Genomic DNA, 26,042 nt, shown 5'->3' with positions numbered 1-26,042 from the left:
AAAACAAAAGTTATTTTGCCAGTTTTGTCAACTGTAAGTAGGCCATTGGCTAGATAGACCGCCCTGAAGACTGCATTCATCTCACAAAAACTCAACTGCCTTAGCATTAGATGCAGGCAGAGGAAGTGCAGACAAGTGGAGACTGGGGACAAATTTCACCAAACATTGCAATTGTTTTGTAAGTTGTGTGCAAGAAAGTAGGCTGCAAGTTTTAAAAATTGGCCACACAAAACCACACAGCCACACAGTAATCTGACTGATACTTAAGATACACAGACTGAACTTATTTTTTACAATACATTCATTAACCAGGTGATCCAGATAACAGGTTAAGCTCAATTAAAAGGAAAAAAAAAAAAGAGTTAAATGTAAAGTTAATTCAGATTGAGATGACAGTAGTAGGTTTTATTACCTTTTAACTTCCACCTTTTATTATTTTCCATTGCTTTTACTGTTGAATGCAATGCATATGAACACAAAGTGCACATCATTTCATATTCCTCCCTACCAGCTTCTTTTCACTGAGTTGAGAAGGAGCCTGGCAGAGAAAAACATTATCTGTGGGCTTTTGGTGTGCGTTGATTTAAGTAGACGTGCTGTATTGCTCTACCCTCATTTTAAAATGATAAAAGAAAGATTCAGATTGTGTTATCACTGTCTTGAATGTTATACATCATAAAACGTATTTATAATAATAAAAGAAGTACTCTTCAACTCCTGATGATTCCTGCATTATCAAACAATTACTACTCAATGCCAGGTCCTACAATTAAGCTGATAACATACACTCACCGGCCACTTTATTTGATACACCTTGCTAGTACCGGGTTGGACCCCCTTTTGCCTTCAGAACTGCCTTAATCCTTCGTGACATAGATTCAACAAGGTACTGGAAACATTCCTCAGAGAGTTTGGTCCATATTGACATGATAGCATCACAAAGATGCTGCAGTTTTGTCAGCTTCACATCCATGATGCGAATCTCCCGTTCCACCACATCCCAAAGGCGCTCTATTGGATTGAGATCTGGTGACTGTGGAGGCCATTTGAGTTCAGTGAACTCATTGTCATGTTCAAGAAACCAGTCTGAGATGATTTGTGCTTTATGACATGACGCGTTATCCTGCTGGAAGTAACCATCAGAAGATGGGGACACTGTGGTCATAAAGGGATGGACATGGTCAGCAACAATACTCAGGTAGGCTGTGGCATTAACACGATGTTCAGTTGGTACTAAGGAGCCCAAAGTGTGGCAAGAAAATATCTCCCACACCATTACACCACCAGCCTGAACCATTGATACAAGGCAGGATGGATCCATGCTTTCATGTTGTTGGCGCCAAATTCTGACCCTACCATCCAAATGTTGCAGCAGAAATCAAGACTCATCAGACCAGACAACGTTTTTACAATCTTCTATTGTCCAATTTTGATGAGCCTGTGTGAATTGTAGCCTCAGTTTCCTGTTCTTAGCTGACAGGAGTGGCACCCGATGTGGTCTTCTGCTGCTGTAGCCCATTCGCCTCAAGGTTTGACATGTTGTGCGTTCAGAGATGCCCTTCTGCATACATTGGTTGTAACGAGTGGTTATTTGAGTTACTGTTGCCTTTCTATCAGCTCAAACCAGTCTGGCCATTCTCCTCTGACCTCTGTCATCAACAAGACATTTGCGCCCATAGAACTGCCGCATCTCTGGATATTTTCTCTTTTTCGGACAATTTTCTGTAAACCCTAGAGATGGTAGTGCGTTAAAATCCCAGTAGATCAGCAGTTTGTGAAATACTCAGACCAGCCCGTCTGGCACCAACAACCATGCCACGTTCAAAGTCACTTAAATCACCTTTCTTCCCCATTCTGATGCTCGATTTGAACTGCAGCAGATCGTCTTGACCATGTCTACATGCCTAAATGCATTGAGTTGCTGCCATGTGATTGGCTGATTAGAAATTTGTGTTAACGAGCAGTTGGACAGGTGTACAGTGGCCGGTGAGTGTATGATGTCATTATGTATTTAGCAAAAACTAGTGTGTTAAAAATAAGTTACTTACCAAATAATACCTTATGTACTTACATATACTGTATACATAATATACTTACATGGTAGAACCACCTTCAGCAGAAAAATGTTATCTGTACATTCATTTGTGCATTCATCTTCTCTTATGGCAGGTGCAGATGAGTAAACCGTATGGCAGCCAGGAAGCCAGCCAAACAACCATATCTAGGCCAACCTTGAATATTCAGGCCCACTGTAGTTTGGCAGCTTCACACGAGCTGACACCCCAGCCATTTTCCACCACTCATCACCAAAACCCACTACCTCCTGCTACTGTGAAGCATTTTCAACCTAATCAGGACCTGAGGTCATCACAACAAACTCAGCCAGCAAAAATCAAACATTTAGAGATGGCACATTTTCAAATGACTGTGCTATCAACCCTGTTTGAGTCAGGCACCAAAATGCTTGCAGGTCATGCACACTTATGATATCAGCTAGTCTCCACTTACTCTGGGGAAGACTCTGGTGTGAGGCTGGACATCTCCTCTTGCGTAGGAACTGTTAAAACAATGGAGATCATATTAAATTGAGTAAATGAGATTAATGTGACTCTTTCAGACAATTATTCACTGTAGTCATTCACTGAGGCATTGGTTGGTGACTAAAATTGCCCGATTTTTTGCTGGACTGGCCCTGGCTAGCGATTGGCCTGTCAGAAATTCAAAAATTCCATCTTTTACTGATCTATAAGGAACACTATATTCAACAACACACACACACACACACAGATGTACATGCTTTTTTTAAAGGCATGCTGTGTGGAGAGAGCTGGACTTTTATCTGATAACAGAACGTCTATATATATATTAAAGCTTCCATGTTTTGAGCTTCAGTCACTGTCTTGGAAATGTTGATGACCTTTTAGAAATCTCAGAGATAAAGTAAGGGTCTAGGGTCTAGATTCTCAAAGGAATCCTGCTGATTATGAAAAAGTAGTCTGGCAAGCCACATTAATTGTCACCTTCGTGTCTTTATTCTAAAATAATAAACCCTGTTTCACAACGATTTGACCTTCTTAAATTGTAATCCTAAAAAGAGAAGCCATAATCTGCTGTTACTGGCAGGTAAAAGCTTTGCGCAAACCTGAGATCAGAAATCAGAAGCAAACTTCTGAATGGTGAATCTCTCATTCTGTGTTTGCAAGAAATATCAACTGATTTACAATTTTAGTACCTTGGAGTTTCCTGCGGTGGAAGCGTGGCGAGCCCAGGAAGCTGTTTTTGATAGAGTTGAGGCGTGTCCTCCAAGGCATGCCTCCAATGGATGGACTTGGGGGCGGTGTGGGAGTTGGAGTTCCTGCAGGGCTGTCCTTGGGAGTGTGCACTGGAGTGCCTTTTGGGGTAGGGAGAGGGCTGCCTCGAGGGGAAGGGTGAGGGGTAACCTGTATGAGGGGGATAGATTTGGGTGGGTGGTCAGTAAATGGAGAAGGAACAGGTGCCACAGGGTGGAAGTGGTGTAGCCGGATGGGTGACATGGGCATGACTGGACTGAAGGGCACCAAAAGTTGGGGGTTGGCAGCATAATGGGAGCGCCGTACCTGGGGGCTGTTTGGGATGGGAGCACTGGAGATGGGAGAGGAGGCAAAGGGAGACGGCGAGGATGGAGAAGTAGGAGTAGGAGGCATAGAGGCAGACGGGGGCTGCAATGGCAACTGGCATGGAGTGGAGGGTTTTGATTTGGCAGTAGGTGCTGGATCAGGAGAGGTTTCAGGAAAGGGATTTGATCGCGTGGCTTGTAAAGGCTTTGGAGCAACTTTAGGCTTGGCAGGGAGTGTCTGTGTCTTGTTGAGTGCTCCTGGTAGCGGCTCATTGTTCGGAGCCAGAAAGTTTGGTGCAGAGATGCGTGGGCCTGTGCGATTTGGAAGGGGTTCAGGGGAAGGACACGGGCTGGTGTTAGGGGACTCAGACAAGTCTGGGGACTGAGGTGGTACGCAGAACTTTCTGATAGGCTGGATTCAAAAGAAGCAGTGTGAGGACCCACATGACAACAGAGCCAAGAGGAGGAATAGGCGGTTGAGGAAATGTAAAATAACATATGGGGGTGCATTCAAACACACACCAACAACACAAAGGTTAAAGGGGAAAAGTGGGAGGAAAAATTGAGAATTCACAAGACAAAAAAATAATCATAACATGAGACACTGACATCAAACAGACAAGATTAAACTGACATGGGATAAAAAAAAATACAAGTAATGAGAAGTAAAGTTTAAACAAGACATGAGAAGACTGACTTTACTGGCATAAAACATAAAGGGCTCTGACTGCAGAGAAAAACAAGTGAACTCAGATAGATGCAATAGACATAAGGCCAGCTGTGAACACAGTCTGGACTGACTGAACGAGAAGCGGAAGGTAGCATCTGTACAGCAGAATCTCTGGGTTCCTAATAGCTTTATTGATCTGTTTGACTTTTAATACTGAAACCAAAGAGACAAAACTCCAGTATTTGCCTCGGACAGCAACCCCTTTCTCCAGAAATAACTCCAAATAGAGACTCCTTTGGAGAACACAATCCTGGTGTTTGGTACATCTGAGAAATCAATTTCCCTTTCAGATCAACTTCAAAGAACCCGTGTGGTGTGTGTGTGTCTGTGTAAGAGGGGTTGTCTTTGGATCCTGGATAATCTTGAGCCTTTTAAGGTTAGTCAACTGGAAAAGTTTACCACATGCTCCCCAGCTCTGAGCAAGGACAGTGGGATTTTCTGAAGCATTCTCTGATGTGGATTTCTCAAGAGCTCAGAACACAGAAAACAGAAGCTGGGATAATGTAAGTGGAGAGGATTGAGAGGATGGATAAGAGGCTTCAGGGTTGGGGGAAGTTGTGCCATCTACTCCGAGTTATACTTTGAGTTATATCCTTACTTAGGTAGATGTCTAAGTATTTAATGCAAAAGCTAAACTCACGCCTAACACCCGATATTTAAGAGGTATCATAGAAGATGCAAAATTAACTAAAATGCAATGTTGGATCACAAAATATGGATTTGTTAAATACTGTATGTTTATAAAATATAACAGCAGAGTAACGGGGTATTTTAACAATAATTCCGTTACATATTCTCTACAAAACAGCAGAGTTGCAAAAAGTATTTGTACCCCCATGTAAAACATTTTGTCTCTTTACAACCATAAACGTCATGTATTTCAGTTGTATTTTATGTTATAAAACAGTAAAGAACTGCATAATTTTGAAGAAGTTGGAAAATTATATATGGTTTTCAAAAAATTGTACAAATAAGAGTTTGAAATTTGTGGTGCGCTTAAACAATAACATGTTTGTTTTTTTCCCCCTTTTCCCTGTCCAAAAAGACCAGATGAGTGGATTGCATAACTGTTTGTCTGGTCAATATATTCTCCCACTGTAAATCTCTGCAGCTCCTCCAGTGCTACTACAGGCCTCTTTGCAGCTTCTCTGAATTGATGTTCTCCTTACTCAGCCTGTCAGTTTAGGTCAACAACAGGTTGAAGTGTAGTTGGTCCATATCCCTTTAATTTTCAGATAATAGATTGAAAAGTGTTTTGTGAGATGTTTAAAGCTGGGGATATTGCTTTATAATCTAATCCTGCTCTAAACATTTCCACAACTTTATACCCAACCAATCAGGGATATGTTTGTTGGTCGTCATGGTGCTGCTTATTCACTAATGTCCTTTTATTAATAAAACAAATTCGTAAAAATCATGGATCATTTTCTTCTACTTGAATTATGATCTACTTTGTGTTGGTCTATGACCTAAAATCACAATAAATCAATGTCTGTGGTTGTAATGTGCAAAAATGTTCAAACGTTTAAAGGGTATGAATACGTTTGTAGGAAACTACACAGTGTAAAAGGCTACTTTTCTTGTAGACAAATTCAGCAATAACAAAACAGCAATAAGGTGGTATCAGCAGTAGTTGGATGGTCGTTAACCAGTATGTTATAAAGAATGTGAGTGATTGTGTCTGAGCCTTATGACTTACCCGTGGGCTGCTAAGAGGGCTGGTGGAGAGACCAGAAGAGGCTCCACTAATAGACCGCGACCTGTGGCAAAAACAAGCGACAACACACAAAGGAGCAGAGGTAATTTAAAACATCAGCCTGTGGCCTGTAACGTGTTTCAGTAAACGTATGGGGAGGTCAGAGGATGGTTTACATTCTACGTATTGTTTAGAAGGTACAACAGCACATCGTAAATCACAAATACAGTTGAAACCAGATGTTTACACACACAAAGTTTAAAAAGACAACCTTTGTTTCTGACTGTTTAAGAAAACTGAACATATATATTTTAGTTAAGTTGGGTTTACAGAGGAGATTACTTTTTCATAAACACCTGAATTATGAGATTTTTTTCTTCAAAGTCAGACGCTTACATACAATAAGATCACGTTGCACTGGAAAAATCCACAGAAATCAGGAAGAAAACTGTGGACCACCACAAGTATAGTTCATTCATGGGTACATTTGCTCCACAATGTTTGTAGGTATACCATCAAATAGGCAACAAAGTGGCTTAAAGAAAGTGTTTGAGGAAAGCAGCATACAAAGCTGACTCTGTTTTACAAGTTCAGTCAGGGAGGCTGTACCTGAGTCAGCACACAGCAGAGGGTTAGGGCAGAGCGATCACACCATATAGGGGGGTTATTAGACCTAAAGGCAGTCGTCCTGTGTTTGATTCCAGTACCTTTGCTGCATGCCCCCCCCCATCTTTCTCTGCCCACTTTCAGTGTGATTACTGAGAAGAAAGACTACTAGCATCTACTAGAGCTGCACAATATAAAAAAGATTACAAAAGGTAATGTATGTAAAATTCTTAAGTTGAAAAAAGTTCAAAAGAAATCTCTCTCATTATTCTGGCATTTGGCAAATAGCAAAAATGGGTAATCCTGGCAGACCCATAACAAGAAGCGTTTTTCAGATTTAATGTGAGACGGTGAGAGGAAAAAACATCATGTGTCTGTTTATACAGTGTATGAACATATCTGGTTATCACTGTACATTGTTTTCAAGTCTGCTGCAAACAACATCGGCTGACATTAGGAGTGTAACTTGTAAGGATTATGACTATAGATTAAGGAATATTTATCAAAAATTGTAATTAAAAACCATACTTGAGGAAAATAGTTTTCTCAACCAAAAATCATTGCTTACAAATAGAAATCAGAGATGTCCTCTGGTGTTGTGATTATGGGCTCAAAGCACTTGATAATTACAGTTAGGTAATTATCATTAATAACTGATAATTATTAACCAAAACCACGCTAAATGACACTGTTTAATCAGCTGCTTCACCGATAGGTGGGGGACCTTTGACCTTATTTTGACAGATAAATCACTCTTGCATGAAATAAACACAAAAACCTCTCTTTATATATATATATATCCATTTATATATATATATATATATCCGACCAAAATGGATGACCCCAACAAACTACACTCCAACACAACAGCAGCACAAACCTGACAATCCACATTACTAACATTGACTCCCATCAATTAGTTGCACACCACTTAACCTTTGGATTCGAATGTATTGATTTGACAAATCCATGGGCAACTTTTCAGACTACCATTCAAACTGGTTTTCCCCTTATCCGCACATTTATAATAAAACAAAACAAACTGGAGGTTTTTTTTTATGCCTTTGGGCCTGCAAAGTATCTTGAGATGCAGAATAAAGAGGAACATTTGGTTCAGTGCCATTTGTCATGTTTGTCATTTTCCTCACAGATGCTGTCAATAACCCCCAATGAGTGGAGTCTTGCTCAGAAATGAACAATCACAGCCCAATCTGTCTCCATCAAGTGCACACACACACACACACACACACACACACACACACACACACAAAAACAGGCGCCTGTCAACACTTGGAAACACCAGCTGCTCACTGTCACAACACTGTCTCTTTTTGTCATTCGGCCTAATAATACCCCCTTCCTCCTCTTTCGCTCGGTCGCTTTCTCTCTGCATCTCAGCGCTGACGCATTTGTGAACATGTGGATTGATATACATTGTTTCCCTTTGGTAAAAGGAATTTTTAACAGCAGTTGTACTCCTTTGCATTCAGCCACACATGAGTAGATCCACAGAGATCATGTTGGCAGGGATTTCTTGTTTCACTGAGCAGCTGACCAGACAGTTGCTATCATTTACATTGAGGTCCAATTGTCCACTGATACATAACCACAGTTGCTCACCACTACAGTGCTTGTAAACTTAATCAAAACATGGCCAGAACTTCCAGCCATTATGAGCATATTGTTCCAAGGCACTCTGCATCTGTTACTGTTGGACCAGCAGGTCTATAAAGCTTATGTTACAGATGGTTATGCTGTACAGTAATGGGCTGTCAGTGGCTCGCCACTGCTTCACAGTAAAGATGAATTATTGTCATTGAAGGCTTAGTTTACAATGAACAGCACACACTATTTGGGAATCATTTATCATGTATTAGAAAACCCAGACGCTACATCATTAAGTCATACATGAGAAGCTGTTGGATCAACAGTTGCATGTTGGTGAGCATGAATTCTCACTTGCTTTAAAGCAGTTTCCAAATTACTGCAGACTGATTGTGAACATACACACTAGCAGATACTGATCAAAGTATGTATAGAGGTGCTTTGGAAACTAAATATATCTACTTTTTGGAAATGTGTAGGAGTGAAGACTCAGGATGAGCGGCATGAGCTTGAAACCAGAAGACTAAATGGCTTTGTTTTACTTTACACGTTACATAAATTGGTGAATGCAACTTAACCAACATTTGGTAAAAGGGACAATTTTATAAATAGCGTTTTTGATATTTAATTCTTCAATGCTGTGTGCACAACTGAGACATTTTGGACAAGCATATACCCTTCCTCACATTGTTGTGCATATGACTTGCCTTTCTATGGCATATGATGATATCCAGATGCATGTAAATAACATTTCAGCATAGGCCTTCTATATATACACTGCTCAAAAAATTAAATGGACCACTTAAATAACACAATATAACTCCAAGTAAATCAAACTTCTGTGAAATCAAACTGTCCTCTTAGGAAGCAACACAGATTGACAATCAATTTCACAGCTGTTGTGCAAATGGAATAGACAACAGGGGAAATCTTTGGCAATTAGCAAGAAACACTCAATAAAGGAGTGGTTCTGCAGGTGGGGACCACAGACCACTTCTCAGTAACTATGCTTTCTGGCTGATGTTTTGGTCACTTTTGAATGTTGGTGGTGCTTTCACACTTGTGGTAGCATGAGACGGACTCCACACAAGTGGCTCAGGTGGTGCAGCTCATCCAGGATGCCACATCAATGCGAGGTGTGGCAAGAAGGTTTGCTGTGTCTGACAGCGTAGTGTCCAGAGCCTGGAGGCACTACCAGGAGACAGGCCAGTACACCAGTAGACGTGGAGGAGGCGATAAGAGGGCAACAACCCAGCAGCAGGACCGCTACCTCTGCCTTTGTGCAAGGAGGAACAGGAGGAGCACTGCCAGAGCCCTGCAAAATGACCTCCAGCAGGCCACAAATGTGCATGTGTCTGCACAAACGGTTAGAAACCGACTGCATGAGGATGGTATGAGGGCCCGACGTCCACAAATGGGGGTTGTGCTCACAGCCCAACACCCTGCAGGACGCTTGGCATTTGCCAGAGAACACCAGGATTGGCAAATTCGCCACTGGCGCCCTGTGCTCTTCACAGATGAAAGGAGGTTCACACTGAGCACATGTGACAGACGTGATAGAGTCTGGAGACACCATGGAGAGTGATCTGCTGCCTGCAACATCCTTCAGCATGACCGGTTTGGCAGTGGGTCAGTAATGGTGTGAGGTGGCATTTCTTTGGAGGGCCGCACCGCCCTCCATGTGCTCGCCAGAGGTAGCCTGACTGCCATTAGGTACCGAGATGAGATCCTCAGACCCCTTGTGAGACCATATGCTGGTGCATTTCCTGGGTTCCTCCTAATGCAGGACAATGCTAGACCTCATGTGGCTGGAGTGTGTCAGCAGTTCCTGCAAGATGAAGACATTGAAGCTATGGACTGGCTCGCCCGTTCCCCAGACCTGAATCTGATTGAGCACATCTGGAACATCATGTCTCGCTCCATCCACCAACGTCATGTTGCACCACAGACTGTCCAGGAGTTGGCGGATGCTTTACTCCAGGTCTGGGAGGAGATCCCTCAGAAGACCATCCGCCGTCTCATCAGGAGCATGCCCAGGTATTGTAGGGAGGTCATACAGGCACATGGAGGTCACACACAATACTGAGCCTCATTTTGACTTGTTTTAAGGACATTACATCAAAGTTGGATCAGCCTGTATTGTGTTTTTCCACTTTAATTGTGTGTGTGACTCCCAATCCAGGCCTCCATTGGTTAATAAATTTGATTTCCATTGATTATTTTTGTGTGATTTTGTTGTCAGCACATTCAACTTTGTACAGAACAAAGTATTCAATGAGAATATTTATTTCATTCAGATCTAGGATGTGTTATTTGAGTGTTCCCTTTATTTTTTTGAGCAGTGTATATATTCAGTTTAGTCCCACCATAAAGACAGATTTAGATGCAATTAATACATTGCATTTTGGGAAATCAATTCCAATTCAGTCTAAGTTATACTACAATACCATCAAGTTTAGTATATTATTATAACTGGAAAAAAGCTTTCTGTAACCCAGCCGACTGCATCGAGTCCCTGAATTTGCAGTGAAGTCCTTGACTCGTGTCGACAGTTGATTGCAACGAGTCATTCACTTTGCAGCAGTCTCTCATTCTGGGCATGGATGTTGGGACCATGTTAAGAAAAAACACTTCATTTTATCGGTAAAAACCTTCCAGCAGTATCTGGTTCTGTGTGAACAGCAATCTGCTGTGACCGACTGGAGTTAAAGAAGACAGAGCAGACTCACAAAAAGCACAGATAAACTGGTTCAGGAGTACCTTCTACGTTAAAGGAATGATACTAGACAGCTTGATCTCAGATGTTATCAGCACAACATGAGCCTAAAAGGACATTGCATCAAAGTTGGATCAGCCTGTAGTGTGTTTTTCCACTTTAATTTTGTGTGTGACTCCAAATCCAGGCCTCCATTGGTTAATACATTTGATTTCCATTGATGATGTTTGTGTAATTTTGTTGTCAGCATATTCAACTTTGTACAGAACAAAGTATTTAATGAGAATATTTCATTCATTCAGATCTAGGATGTGTTATTTTAGTGTTCCCTTTATTTTTTTAAGCAGTGTGTATATACAGGGGTTGGACAATGAAACTGAAACACCTGTCATTTTAGTGTGGGAGGTTTCATGGCTAAATTGGACCAGCCTGGTAGCCAGTCTTCATTGATTGCACATTGCACCAGTAAGAGCAGAGTGTGAAGGTTCAATTAGCAGGGTAAGAGCACAGTTTTGCTCAAAATATTGAAATGCACACAACATTATGGGTGACATACCAGAGTTCAAAAGAGAACAAATTGTTGGTGCACGTCTTGCTGGCGCATCTGTGACCAAGACAGCAAGTCTTTGTGATGTATCAAGAGCCACGGTATCCAGGGTAATATCAGCATACCACCAAGAAGGACGAACCACATCCAACAGGATTAACTGTGGACGCAAGAGGAAGCTGTCTGAAAGGGATGTTCGGGTGCTAACCCGGATTGTATCCAAAAAACATAAAACCACGGCTGCCCAAATCATGGCAGAATTAAATGTGCACCTCAACTCTCCTGTTTCCACCAGAACTGTCCGTCGGGAGCTCCACACGGTCAATATACACGGCCGGGCTACTATAGCCAAACCTTTGGTCACTCATACCAATGCCAAATGTCGGTTTCAATGGTGCAAGGAGCGCAAATCCTGGGCTGTGGACAATGTGAAACATGTATTGTTCTCTGATGAGTCCACCTTTACTGTTTTCCCAACATCCGGGAGTTACGGTGTGGAGAAGCCCCAAAGAAGCGTACCACCCAGACTGTTGCATGCCCAGAGTGAAGCATGGGGGTGGATCAGTGATGGTTTGGGCTGCCATATCATGGCATTCCCTTGGCCCAATACTTGTGCTAGATGGGCGCGTCACTGCCAAGGACTACCGAACCATTATTGAGGAACATGTGCATCCAATGGTTCAAACATTGTATCCTGAAGGCGGTGCCATGTATCAGGATGACAATGCACCAATACACACAGCAAGACTGGTGAAAGATTGGTTTGATGAACATGAAAGGGAAGTTGAACATCTCCCATGGCCTGCACAGTCACCAGATCTAAATATTATTGAGCCACTTTGGGGTGTTTTGGAGGAGCGAGTCAGGAAACGTTTTCCTCCACCAGTAGTGACCTGGCCACTATCCTGCAAGAAGAATTGCTTAAAATCCCTCTGACCACTGTGCAGGACTTGTATATGTCATTCCCAAGATGAATTGACGCTGTATTGGCCGCAAAAGGAGGCCCTATACCATACTAATAAATTATTGTGGTCTAAAACCAGGTGTTTCACTTTCATTGTCCAACCCCTGTATATCATACTGTAGCTTTCCAGATATGTTGAACATTTTTGCTGGTGTGAGCAGTCAGACCAGTGCTACCAAATTTAGTAAGTCTAAAGCAAATATAGTTGAAATGACCTGATGGTAATATTACTTATTCTCCCGCATGTGGTTTGCAGGCGTTTGGACAGTCGAGTGCTCAAAACGGATAGCATAGCAGATGAGTTGGCCCTTTTTTCTAATTTATTCAGCTAACTATTTGACCACTGCCCTTGCACTGAACTTTCAGCATGATGAAAAGTAATGTACTGTGTCCTTTTGCAGATAGTAGCACCCTGAATTTGGATACCCAGCAGATATCCAATACATGTAACATGGGTATAATAAACAATATATTTTATATACTCAACAGGAGTTGGTGTTTCACAAATATTGCTTCATTTGTTTACGTTTGGAAGCCCAGATGTGGTGAGATTTTACAAAACTGTGACAGTAGCTTTAAAAATTTAAAATCCAAATAAAGATGAAAAAAGTTACATCCATTTGACCTGAAGGACCCACCTGCCAAGCTAACACCTATGACCCTTGCACTTTGAGTCATTTTGAGCACGAGTGGAGAAAATTTTTAATCTGGCTTCCAATAATTTTGAGTTTAAAAGTAAGAAAATACAGATGCTTAAATAAAATTTTATGTTAGCCCTTTTAAACAGTAAGTAAAATTTAAGTGTCACTTTAGGACCTAAGTTCTGAGGCACCTCCAGTTATCAAACTACAAAAGGTACAACATGTTAAAATATAAATTTCTTCTCATTTTATCTGCAATCTGGTCAATTCTGTGGCCTAATTGTGCACACAGGCATTCCACTTGAGCACGGTTAATTGTGGTATGCTCCAACCTATGTTAAAGGATTTGTCTTTGAGTTTTGCTCCTTATCACCATAAATTAAAATAAAATCCAATTCATAATTTTATTTGTTTTATTTTCTACAACGGCAAAAAAAGACAGTATTGTCAGTCACCATGGTTAAAAGTAAACAGGAAAAGTCCAGTCTTCCTGTCATTTTTGGCACCAACTGTCCCACCAATGGAGTTTCTCAATATGAGTAAATATTCATGTAAATTGACATATGGTTTAAATTCTTTTCCTCCTCTGAGCCCTGAAACCCCCCTGAGGACATTAATATTCACAACTCCGCAACGCAGAACCACCCCGTGCAGTTTCAGCATCAGATATCAGTCTAAAAGGTGTTTTATTTGTGCTCATTTTAGCCTCTTAAATAAATTTGAGTGTGCGACAACCAGGGTAGCCCGACTTCTTAACACCGTTTAAACTACTTTAAATTCGGATTGTATGAGACAACTAGAGCAAATCTGTAAGAAGAAAAAATTCATTGATATTCTCTTCTTCACAGTGCAGCACTTTTCCATTTTTCATTTACATATCATTAACCTTCCTTCATTTCTCCTGGCATGTTGTTAGGATTCAAAGTTAAATCAATGGGATTTATCATGCTTTAGTTATATTTTAAGGCCAGTTACAGCATAAAATGAATAAAATAGACATTCAGATGAGGATGTTGCCATTTCTATTAATATGCAACGTGGCCACTGCTGCATTTATGCTTCACAAAAAATATCAGATCGCAAGTGTTAAGCAAAATACTGTAACTGAGCTTCCAGCATTCAGGCTATTTAATTTAAAATAAAAACCATTTCCTCTCTCTTTCACCCTTTTATGCTGGTGGAAATGTATCACGTCAAAACACATGTATCAAAGTCAGCCCTCTCTCTGACAGCCTCTGATCTCAAGTTCTACAAATCTTTTGAGCCGTCGACAAAAGTTTTGCTGTTGGGGAAAGATAAGGTTAGGTTCAGAGAAAGTCATTCAAATCTTTGGACATTACGCTGCTCTGTACGTTCGTTCCCAGCACCAGCATCTTGTACACACAGACATCGGCATGATCAAACAAAGCGAAGACGAACACAAGATAAAAGATGGAAAAGTTCATTTTTTAGGAAGGAAAAATAAGAGATTTGATTTGGAGGCAGAGGGGCTGTGGTATCGCAACCTCCCTCCTCCTCCAATTTATAACAACTGATAGGAGGCCAGGCAGAGCAAAACTAGCAGCATTTCCACATTAGCATAGCAATTCCGCACTAACAGCGGGAGCGTTTGGGAATGAAGGTCAGCATTACACGAGGGACAACTGGAAACAGAGAGAAAGGCGTTTTAAAAGGGAGGAGCTCCTGGAGGAAAACTAGATGGAAGGGTACAACTAACATTCTTCTAAAGTAGCATAGAAGAAAGATGCAGATAAGCTGTTTTTTTGTAAATATGGGATATGATATAGACTATTTCATATGTTGCAATGTAGGGGAAAGGTGGGATTTTTGCATAGATATACAGCCCAACATTTGTCATTCCTATTGGCAGATTAAACTTTAAAGTAATCTTTAAACTTTAAAAAGTTTCTTCTGGCTGGAAGTAATGTTAACTCAGCCTGAGTTCCGAATTGACTGTGTAAGACACATGAAGAAGCTAATAGTAAGGGTGATTGCAAGGAGGCCTTTCAACCTCAACCTCAACCTTTGAGCTCATCACCAAACAAAAATAGTCAAAATGCCAGAAAAACATGCAAAAAGCTGGTCAGCAGTTAGAAGGATTTGATTCTTGTAATGCCAATAAAGCTTTTCTACTGATTATTGAGAACGGTTTAAATAGCCATTGTTGGTCAAAATGTAAATAAGAACAGGAATAAATTTTTTTCCCAATAATACCGCTTGTACAGTGTCCTTTTCAATGAACAACATATGTCTTGCTTGAATTAAAAGTAACAAAATCTAAATCTGTCAGGTTAATAATTATGTTTGAATTTAACTATAAAAATCTAAATTTGAATTATTCCAAACAATAGGTGTAGAATGTACCTATGTAGTTTCCTTTTGTTACAGGCACTTGGCAAAAGTATTCTTACCCATTGAACCTTTACACATTTTTTCATGTTCAAATTCAATTCAAAAATACTTTATTAATCCCAAAGGGAAATTAAATGTTGTTGTAGCTCATTATGAGGGTTTCTTCAAAGAGCCGTTGTAGATGCTGATGATGTGATGTTACAACAGACTGTAAAACTAAATGTATTTTATCTGATTTTACATAGTGGAACAACAAAAATTAGCATATACTATATAAAGTTTGTTGATTTTGTTGCTTCTGAGAAGTGCCAAGTTTGTATTTAGCACTCCTCAGGAAATACCTTGCAGAACGCCTTTTTATTGCAGTTAAAAGGTACAAGTTTTTTGTTATGCATGTCACCAGGTTTCTAGGAACTAAAACTTTGGCTCATTTAATGATAAAGCTTAATCAGACTGGATGGAGGGCTTCTGGCAACATCAATTTTCAAGTATTGATACAAATTCTCCATTCGATTTAGGTCAGGACTTTAAATTGGTTATTCTGACCCATGAATATGACTTGATCTAAATCCACTGTATTGTAGCTCTGGCTGAATGTTCAGGGTTGTTGTACTGCTGGAAGGTGAACCTCCACCCCATTGTAAAGTCTATTTCAGGCACTAACAGGTTTTTCTCCAGCATCACAATGTATTTAGCTCCATCTTCTCAGTTTTGACCAGCTTGCTGGTCCCTGCTGAATAAGACCCACAGCATCATGGTGCCACCACCATGCAATACCACGCCAATGGTGTATTTAGGGTGATTTTCTCAGGTTTTTTATTTGCGTGTAGGCCAGAAATTTCAATTTCATCTCACCAGAGCACTTTGTTCTACATGTTTACTGTGTCCCCTTTATGGCTTGTGGCAAACAGCAACAGGATGTCTTATGGCCATCTTTTTCCCATATTTGTCCATTTGCCTTGCCCAGCCTATACATCTCAGCCATGTATGTTTGCAACTGGGTTATACTCTTCATTTTCAGATGATGTTTTGAACAGTGCTCTGAGCGATGCTCAAAGCGTTGGATATACACTTATAGAAAAAAAAAAGTAAAATATTCTTTAGGCTTCTCCAACATTAGTCTTGACCTGCTGTGTTACTTGATCTTCCAGATGCTATTTGTTCACTCGTTCATTAACAAATTGTAACAAACTGGTTTCAGGGGCCTTTACAGAACAGCTGGATTTATACTGAGAATGAAGTAAAAACAGGTGGACTCAAATTCCTAATCTGATGTATTTAAAGGCAATTGTGGTTGCACTGGAGTTTACTTGGGGGTGTTTGATTAAAGAGAAATCCAAAATGCACCGTAAACTTTTTGTTAAAGATGTTGAAAACTAATGCATTTCCTTCCAGTTCACAGTCACTAAATTGTGTTGGCGTATCACACAAAATTCAGATAAAACACACTTTCATTGTATTATGATATAATGTAAAGTAAGTAAGTTCAAGGGGCATAAATGCTTTTGCAAAGCAGTGTACCTGGAGTCCCTAAAGCTTAAGTAAAATCAGTAAATCCGAAAGATTGCAATTTCAGCAATCTAGGTGTGCCTGAAACAGTTAAGGTTAAAAGCTGAATAAAGCTTCTTAACTAATTCAAAAGAAAACCAGATAATTCTGGAATCATCTGAAGGGAAGAAATGGAAAGGAGAAGATGATAAAGCAAAAGAAGACTCTTAAGCTTGAATTCAAAGCCACCAGAGAAAAGATTGGGTTTTTTTTGTTTGTTTTTTAAAGATGAAAGATATTAAAATGGATTTAAAATCTCTAAAGTGGCCTCCCTCAGTGAATCCAACACATCTCACATTTGGGGGAAGAACACTTAACGTGATGACAACAGACTTCATAAATTAAATGCACTTTTTTGCATTGTCGCCACATCAAAGCCTTTTCTGGCCCTCCACCAGTCCGACTAACATTATTCAGTTTTATGTTATCACTCACTCTGATGCAAACTTCCCTGCTGTTACAAATGTCACTGCCCCTGAGCACAAATGTGTGGTGTGATGATACATTCGCAGTTGAAATAAGATGTGGAAAAGGATTTTTAAATCAGTGCGCTCAACCTCGTGGGATTGCGCTCCTGGCATGAGTTCAGCATTTCCAAAATAGCAAAATGGAGAAATGTTCTGCATCTAGAGAAAGTGGGACACAGTATGGTAGAACTGATTATGAGGAGAAGAGATAATTGAGTTAATGCCTGAACAAGTGAGGCTGTTGATACTAAGCCTCTGAATTCTAAATGTGCAGTCATCTTCAGTTTCAGAACTAAATTAATTAGGAGCTAAACTTTTAGAAACGACATCCCCATTTTTTGATAAAAAGTCACAACAAGTTAAAATTGAACCTTAAAGCCTGATTCCCTCAGCATAAAGGATCTCTGCATCTTTTTTCCTGTCCTTGCATGGGTGGGGGCATGGAGCGAGGGAGGGCGGGGGGTGAAAGCATGTGGAAGTGAAGGCAAGTGAGTACCTTTCTTCTTTGCTGCATTTTGTTCTGGCATCAGGAATATCCAAGCTTTTACTGTACACTGATTTACTATGATGAGACAGAAGAAAAAGTGAGCAGAGAGTCAGTCTCTGTTTGTGTTTAGCTCTACTGTGCAGTTTGACACTGGATGCAAACTCACTGTCAGAGCAGCTGAAACAAAAACCAAGAAGCGGGATCCTCCAGACAAAACAAACACTTATACAGAGAATGTCCTGTTTATACAGGTGCAGCTCAATATATTAAAACATTTTCAAAAATGTATTGTATTTCAATACCTCCATTCAAAAAGTGTAATTCATGCTGTATACATTTATTACAGAATTATACATTTCATTCTTTTATTTCTGTAAATGTTTATTCAGACTTACAGCTACAGAATACCCAAATTATGTTTTTCAGAATTAGAATGTTACATAAGACGAAACAAAAAATGTTTAATACAGAAATGTAAGCTTACGGAAAAGATAGTCCAAGTAATGTGCAGGAAATCCACTCAATACTTAGTCAGGGCTTCTTTGGCATAAATCAGTGCATACATGTAGTGTGACATGATGGCTTTGATTTCCAAGTCACCACATTTTGTAGACCATGACATAATATTTCTGTTTAAAAGTCATTTTATTGAGTCTCTCTATGTAATAATAAAAAGTTTTGAAAAACAAATATTGAGTTTTCATTACTTGTAAGCCATGATCATCAAAATGATCAAAAATGATGCGTAATGAATTTATACAAGTTTCCCTTTTTGAATTACAGAAATATATAAACTTTTCAACAATATTCTAATTTACTAAGATGCACCTTTATTTCTAAATTCCAAAATATGTTGCTTTCATTTTCCTCCTGTATGCATACCTTTGTCCATGTTGTGTCATGTCGATAGCTCTCCTGGCTGGTACTGGTGAGCCTCCATCAGTGACACTCAGAACCTCCATGGACTTTCTCTCTGGCCTCCTCTTGCCATGACGGTTCAACATTGGAGAGTCGACCCGCTTCCTTGGAGGATCTGTGTCAAACAGAAAAACCTGACCTATTAGGGGTAGATCATATGATCGCAGGTATTGGGTGGTTATTTTATGAATGGCTTGTGTGTGTGTAGGATTTTGACTGATGTTTAACACGGATCACATTGACATTCTAACTAATAGACAATAAGTAATGGTTTCCTTCCAGCCCTTGAACTAATGGCCACTATATTGACTGCATCACATTCACTGAAGGAGGAGTCTATTCATCAAAATGTCGGCATATCACAGCAGACACGCACACTGCTGTCAGAAAGTAACCTAAGCAGGAGTTTAAAGAGAGCATCTCCATCCCTGCTCAGACTTCTCGATTTGATGCACCAATTTAATTTCATCTGATGTGACCTAAATCAGAAGGCAGCTTTTTTAAAAACCTTGTTGATCCTTTCTATTTAAAGACACTATTTTTCATTGAGAGAGTTATTCATCTTCAATAAACAAAAACCTTTCCTCATCCGTTAACTGAAGAACCAATCTAACGCTGCGTGAGCTGGAGCTGAACCGATTCCTTCTGATAGAGGAAAACACTGCAGGTTGGTTGAGCCACAAAAAGCATTCATGAGTTCAATTTTTTCAAGAAAATGTTCTCTAAATTGGCTTGTTTTGTTTGAATAAACAGCTGTTTATCATAAAATCCACTCTGGTATTGCTTAAATAGATAAAAACCTTTGTATTTAGTTATAGTTTCTACATTTCAACAATCCTTGAAATAATAATAATATAAATATTGTATTAATAATACTAAGACTACTACTACTACTACTACTACTACTAATAATAATAATAATAATAATTATAATTATTATTATTATTATTATTATTGATCCATTTTATGTTATGTCTCTGAGGCTGTAATTTAAATGGTTTTTTGTTGTGTGTTTGTTTGCTATAGTGCATAAATATACTTAAAAACAGTCCGTTTATTACAATTGTTTACCGGAAAACATACATCCAAACATTTTCCAACCGTTTTCTTGACGTTTGTGACAAACCAAATCTATGTTTTATTCTCTGTCTGAGACGTTTTTATTGTTCCTTCCGGGACTCACCAATCTCATTACGAGGGGGAAGGTTCTGGTCCTCTTGGCTGGGGTACCTCTCCTTACGATCAAGTAACAAGAAGTAGATCATCTTCTCCTGGTTCTCACTGCAGAAGGTTAACAGTTGAAGTAAAAAAAACAAACAAACAAAAAAACACGATTAAACCTTTTTAGGAGATGGAAAATTGTAATCTGACTGAAATGTTAACTATTTGAATAAATTAAAGAAATAAATGCAAGATTAAAGTACAAATCCTCTATGATTAATGTCCTTTAATCTTTTTTGTGTGCACAGTAAAACAGCTGATAAATAGTTTTCATCTTTAAAACAAACGCAGTTTAGTTTTACAGATCATTAAACACTCACATCATAGTAAGCATATATTTTATTTACCATACTCAGTTATATTACTACATACAGTGTGTGCCGGTAAGTGTCGAGTCCAATGAAAGTATCAAAAGATCACAAGTTCGACCTTTACTTTCTTTGCAAATCAGGATACCTAATGTCTTTACCCTCTGTGGTGCAGTCTCTATGCAAAATACCCAGGGAATAGGCCTCTATAATAAAGACAGATTGGAAAGCGGTGGGAGGCAAAGAGACAAGGACCTGCAACTTCAGCTAAAATAAAGCAGGGGAAGGGAAATGGAGACCACAGATTTTCCTCCCATGCAGCACAATTACAAAATTCTCCCAGGAGAAAAGAAGCAAATTGGGAAGCGAGGGCATAGTGTGAGAGCAGTTCCAATTTAGCATTAACGGAAAAGGGCTGGGCAAATTAAAGAACTGCAACATTAGTGGGCTCATGTTTACAGCAGACATATATGTAAATGCATATTCACAGAAGAAAAATCTAGCTGGTAGTAGCAGGACATGCACTAGGTGACCCACAAGCAAGCTTGTAGTGCAAACCAAGACAAGTTTGGACAAAAAGTATCCAGCACCAAGAAATGTAAGCGCTGTGTGTTAACAGTTACATGATCTATGGTTTCTGACATCTCCCGCGACAGCTTCACTGAATTTTGTAAGAGTCAAGGAAAACCAAGCAGGACCCAAGAACAAACTTATCATGTATTAATCCATCCCTTTTTAACATCCATCCACTCACTCGTCTGAGAGCAGGTCTTTAAGAAGTTTGTTTTTGTCTCTGAAGCAGCCCAGGGAGTGCATGCTGTCCAGTACATCTGGGTCGATGTCGTCTGCAGAAGGCAGGCTGCGGATGGTTACCTTTCTGGGCACAGGCTGCTCTGGCTCTGGTTCATTTTTTCCACCACTAGGAATGCAAAAAAGCATTGAGAATAGTTCAGTTCAGCTCATTATTGTCCCACAAGGGGAAATCTGGTGCACAGCATTGAAGACAGTCTAGGCATAATTTAAATGTCACCTTCATGAAAATCTCAAATAATAACAAGAATTTTACAAAACAGTAAATCCGTTAAACATTCTAAAACGTTGGTCAAAGGTGATTAAAAGCTTTATTTGCACTTGGGACAAAAGAATATTTGTCCCAAACGCACTTTATAGTTGTCAATCTTTACCTTCAACTTGAAGGAAGGAGAACACATTCCTCTAAAAGGGGGCTGGGGCCTCTGCAAACTAGGAGGGTTTTGGCTTTTTTGTTTTTACAATTTGTCTGTTCCAGATATCAGACATGGGCTGCTGTTGAATGCCAATCATTTTGCTAGCTGGTTTAACAAGACTAAACAGAGAGTTCTTATTTTCCAAGGACAAGTTTTCATACCAAGCAATAAAACCAAATTTTGGTTAAAAAATGAGATAATTCTATGCTTATTATCTACGATTGTTCCCAGGTACACATAACCGTCCACAGTCTCCATTAGAGATCCCTTGATTGTTGTTGGTACAGTACAGTGTTTTTCTTTTTATTGAGGTCTATGACCATGCCCTTTGTTTGGCTGATATTCAAATTCAGGTAATGTTCGTCACAACACTTCACAAAGTAGTCAAAAATAGGTCCATGTTGAATCTCTATCCTGCAGCAGACTGATTGTAACAGTGTCATCTGCAAACTTGAGGAGGTGCTTGTTTTTATAGACACTCTTGCATTTGTGTATAAAATATACAAAACAGGGAAGAGGACACAACGCTAAGGTGACCCTGTGGATGAGAACTGTTTTCTGGGCAGGACACCATTCAACCTTACAGCCAGTGGCCTAAGAGTTATAAAGTCTAAAATCCTTTTCGCAAAACCAACATCAAGATTAAAAACGTGCAGGGGTTTGTTCACCAATGTGTGTGATTAAATAGTGTTAAAGGCTGCATAACAAGAAAGGGTCAAAGTCACTGGCCAAAAATTGCTCTTTTGGAGATTTGTTTTTTGCCAGTAGTACAACCTCCTTTCAGAGCTTGGGAAACTTCTGCTGAATAAGACACAGGTTAAACAGTTCTGTGAAAATACCACACAGTTGGTCCATGCAGACTTTGAGAAATCTGCCCGTGATCCTGTCAGGCCCTGGGCTTCTTCTGATGTTATATCTGTGGACCATAGACCTGACTGACTGAACAGTGATAGCAGGCTCAGAGAAGACAGGATTTGGGCTGAAACGATTCCTCAAATTATTCGAGTTCTGGCCGGGCTGTCATTTGTGTTGCACAATGCTATCACGTTCACAATGATAGCTTATGGTGCTGATACGTAAATGCCAGGCGTGGTTTTCAGCTATGGAGGAGACAGCGAGGGGCAAAACAAAGTGCCAAAAAAAAACAAAGTGTCAAAAGTTTGGGATCACTTAAAACTGAATTAGCATTCCATGATAGCACATCCTTGATGCTGCAACACCTGAGCAAGAAACATCCAGAAACATTTGTATGACTCATTAAATAAGCTACAGTACTTAAATGAAACATCTGCATAATGTGCCAAATTTTTATCCGATTACTCGTTTATTCATCAGAATAATCAATAGATTACTAAGATGAAAGTACTATAAACATTTTTCTGTATTTTGTTTTCATATTGAAGCTTGTCCCTTCTGATCTCATACCTGGCTGCTTTTTTCTCAGCCAATTTTCCCTCTTAAATGAACTTTATGATTCTACAAACAAAACAAGCTGTTGGTAAAGTTTTTAGTGTCCATTTCTTTCTGTTTATCTGATCATTTGGCTCATTATGATATTTCATAATCTATAACAGTCACTTACAGTGCCAAATTTAGCCATTTTGCATGTAAGTACATGGATAATCCTGCTTATCTGACAAGTATATGACTTAGTGATTTTGTTGAGATTTGCAAGCTGCTTTTCTCAGTCATGCTCACTTTACAAACTTAGTTTATTCTCATTATTATCCCATTTCCTCCAAAACACTCTCCCAGATATGTCACTTTTCCCCAACTTTTGTCTGGCTGTCTCCGGGGAGAACATAGGCAGGCCTTAACTTGAAAGGCCAAGTTACACCGACACCATTTTCACAAGGATTTCTGTGCCAGTTCTCTATTTCAGCAAAACACAAAAAGAAATGCAGTCTTCTTTTCTACAAACATGCCTATACACACAGACATTTAGACGGATTTGAGTCGATATGCTCCTCATTGCTTCCTTCCTGAATCTATTATTTTTCATCTGGTGAACTCAGTGAAGCAGAAACCCCATCGGCAGCGATTAAAATAAAAACGTCCTCCGTTATCTACATGCAGTGAACTTGTGAACTAGTTCTAAATTAAATCTTTAACTAACTCGCCTTTCTACAATTTGACTGTGCTAACATAAAATATACTTATTATATTAAGACATGGGTGGATTTAAGGTGTAATCACTCTGTTTTCACCAAAAAAACATCACAGATGTTCACAAGTAATTTTTTTTAAAGTCCAAGTCGAGTCTTAAGTCTTTGAGGGGCAAGTCCAAGCCAAGGCACAAGTCCTAATGGCTGAAAGCAAAACTTTTTCATTTAGTCTTTCAATAACACTATTGCTGTGGGTAAGAAAATGCTATCATGTACTATTAAAAAGTCTCGTAAATGAGAAATCGTTTCAATAAGACGAAATATATAAATAACGATTCAATAACAAAATGATACCTTAAGTCTAATTTAACATATTATTTAACAATTCCTGTATCTCTTGTGCCAAAACAGTTATAGGTTGTTCAAACATTTTATGTAATATCTATCGGATTAGAAAAATAAAAATGCATTTGTGTTTAAAGTCAAACAGTTTTAATAAAAGTAAAACAGGAGAAAAACATTTTCTGTAAGTGTTGTTCCCTGCCTAAAAACATCAGCATAGGCGAGACTGAATTGTATTGAAGAATGTGGCTGTATGTATTGAGTCAGATATATCTTTAGAAGTAGATGCATGTTAAAGGTGACTTGTTTAGCAGAACACAACAGTGACTTTCCTAATTAAGCTAACCCTGTGCTGAATCAGCATATTAAGGGTTTTATGAAAGTAAGCTGACAAGAAATGGGGTGGAGACAGGTGGAAGACATGAGGCAAACAATGGGCCGGGACTCGAACCCGTGACGTCAAGGACCAAGGCCTCCATTTGCGCTTAACCCCTGCGCTACCACTATGCCAAACAAATGACTGATCTTAAACTACTCACATCATTACTGGGGTCAAAATATCCTGATTGGAACCTTAATCATCTCAATCCAAATAAAATGAAGTAAAAACCCAGAGTCACACCTTACTTGTCATCTTGTGAATGGAAAGCCTGCATAAAAAGCAACAGCCTTTACTTAAAGAAGCAACATAGGGATTGTTCACAGCAATTTAACAAAATATTTATCCAGATTTGTTTCACGATAAATTTCTCATTACAATCCCTTGGGATTTGCCAATACTGTAATCATATAAAAGTAGTATGATTTTTTTGATTGTTTATTCCTACTGTATGATTTGGGCACATGGTTCACCCATGTTCTTCCACACCACAGGCGAGTTGCCTCTAAAAAATGGCCACGATTCTCATTCAACTGTTCACTGGCAATCTTTTATTCAGTCAACGTCAAGCTTAAAGCTGAAAAGACAGAAGGAAAGTGATCCTTGGCACTGACAAGTCTCATACTACAACTCAATTTCCTCTCCCAGCTCGTTCCTTCTCGTCTCTTTTTAACATTCTAGCTGTTTGCATGCGCCTTCGGTCAAAGATAAGGAGTTTAAAGGACTTTCACTTTCCTTCTGTGATACCTCATTTTAATAAACTATAGAAGAAGTTTATCCTAAAACTAAACTGTTAAGTTCAGTTATTATAATACTGTTGCAAAAATTCTCACAATACGAGTTTCCTCTATTTGTGTAAATCATATTTTCAGAAAGCAACTCTGCTTCCATTCATAACAAGTGATTTAAATGTTCTTTAATGATTTATATTAGCCTAGTAAAGTGAATATATTGTATTTGTAATGTCAAACAGTGTGAACTTAGGTTAGACTGGTTTAGTTTCCACATCCCCACATGTTCCCTCAGGCCTTCTCCTTGTTCACTTGACCATATGCTTCAAATTTTCTTTCATGCGCTACCAATTTACCCCCATGTCCCCCAGAGTGAAGTCATGCCCTGCATAAATGTGCTCTTGTGTACATAGCTGAAGCTCAGTCATTTTTCATGTGGAAGCTCCCTTCAGGTGCAGAATAGTCTAATGAAGGATGAAATTGTGGTATGTAAAAATCTGGGAAAAGGCTGAGAGAAACTTACATGTACCATGAGTGCTTCTGGATCTTTTCTAACTGTAAAAGAAAGAGAGAGAAAAAAACATTAGTACACAAGTAATAAAATTGTAAATGTTTCTGGTAATACAAAGAAATATTCAGATGTGCGATCACAATTCAATTGAGAAAAATGAGATATTTGAACAGTGTTGGAAAACATGAGCAAGTTCAATAGTTGAAGTAAATGATGAGGCTTTTAAAAAATATTAAAGCAATTAGGAAAGACAGACTGATAAAAAGAGATGAAGAGAGGCTGAGCAATGGATGAGGAAGAGAAATGATATAACTGAGCTTACAATAGGGATTATTATCTCCATCTCA

The 26,042-nt window shown here is 39.3% G+C and overlaps 1 protein-coding gene across 4 annotated transcripts in view; it reads right to left on the bottom strand.

Moving 5' to 3' along the window:
• Nucleotides 1-26,042, bottom strand: part of brsk2a (BR serine/threonine kinase 2a) — a 272,067-nt gene that overhangs the window by 20,280 nt on the left and 225,745 nt on the right. For 2 of the 4 annotated variants that reach the window (XM_047349802.1, XM_047349822.1), the window contains exons 9-16: nt 25,708-25,739; nt 21,156-21,320; nt 20,056-20,153; nt 18,837-18,987; nt 17,964-18,029; nt 6,025-6,085; nt 3,233-3,440; nt 2,509-2,557 (exon numbers count right to left, since the gene is read on the bottom strand). In XM_047349802.1, the coding sequence (XP_047205758.1) occupies nt 2,509-2,557; nt 3,233-3,440; nt 6,025-6,085; nt 17,964-18,029; nt 18,837-18,987; nt 20,056-20,153; nt 21,156-21,320; nt 25,708-25,739 (830 nt within the window). Of the gene's footprint in view, nt 1-2,508; nt 2,558-3,232; nt 4,008-6,024; nt 6,086-17,963; nt 18,030-18,836; nt 18,988-20,055; nt 20,154-21,155; nt 21,321-25,707; nt 25,740-26,042 lie in introns of all 4 variants that reach the window. The other 2 variants (XM_047349792.1, XM_047349812.1) reach the window with 2 other exon arrangements.

This window comes from Girardinichthys multiradiatus, chromosome 2, assembly GCF_021462225.1.
Source record: "Girardinichthys multiradiatus isolate DD_20200921_A chromosome 2, DD_fGirMul_XY1, whole genome shotgun sequence".
Classification (NCBI taxonomy): domain Eukaryota; kingdom Metazoa; phylum Chordata; class Actinopteri; order Cyprinodontiformes; family Goodeidae; genus Girardinichthys; species Girardinichthys multiradiatus.
Note: the sequence above shows the minus strand (reverse complement) of the source record. Positions and strands in the feature narration are given on the sequence as shown.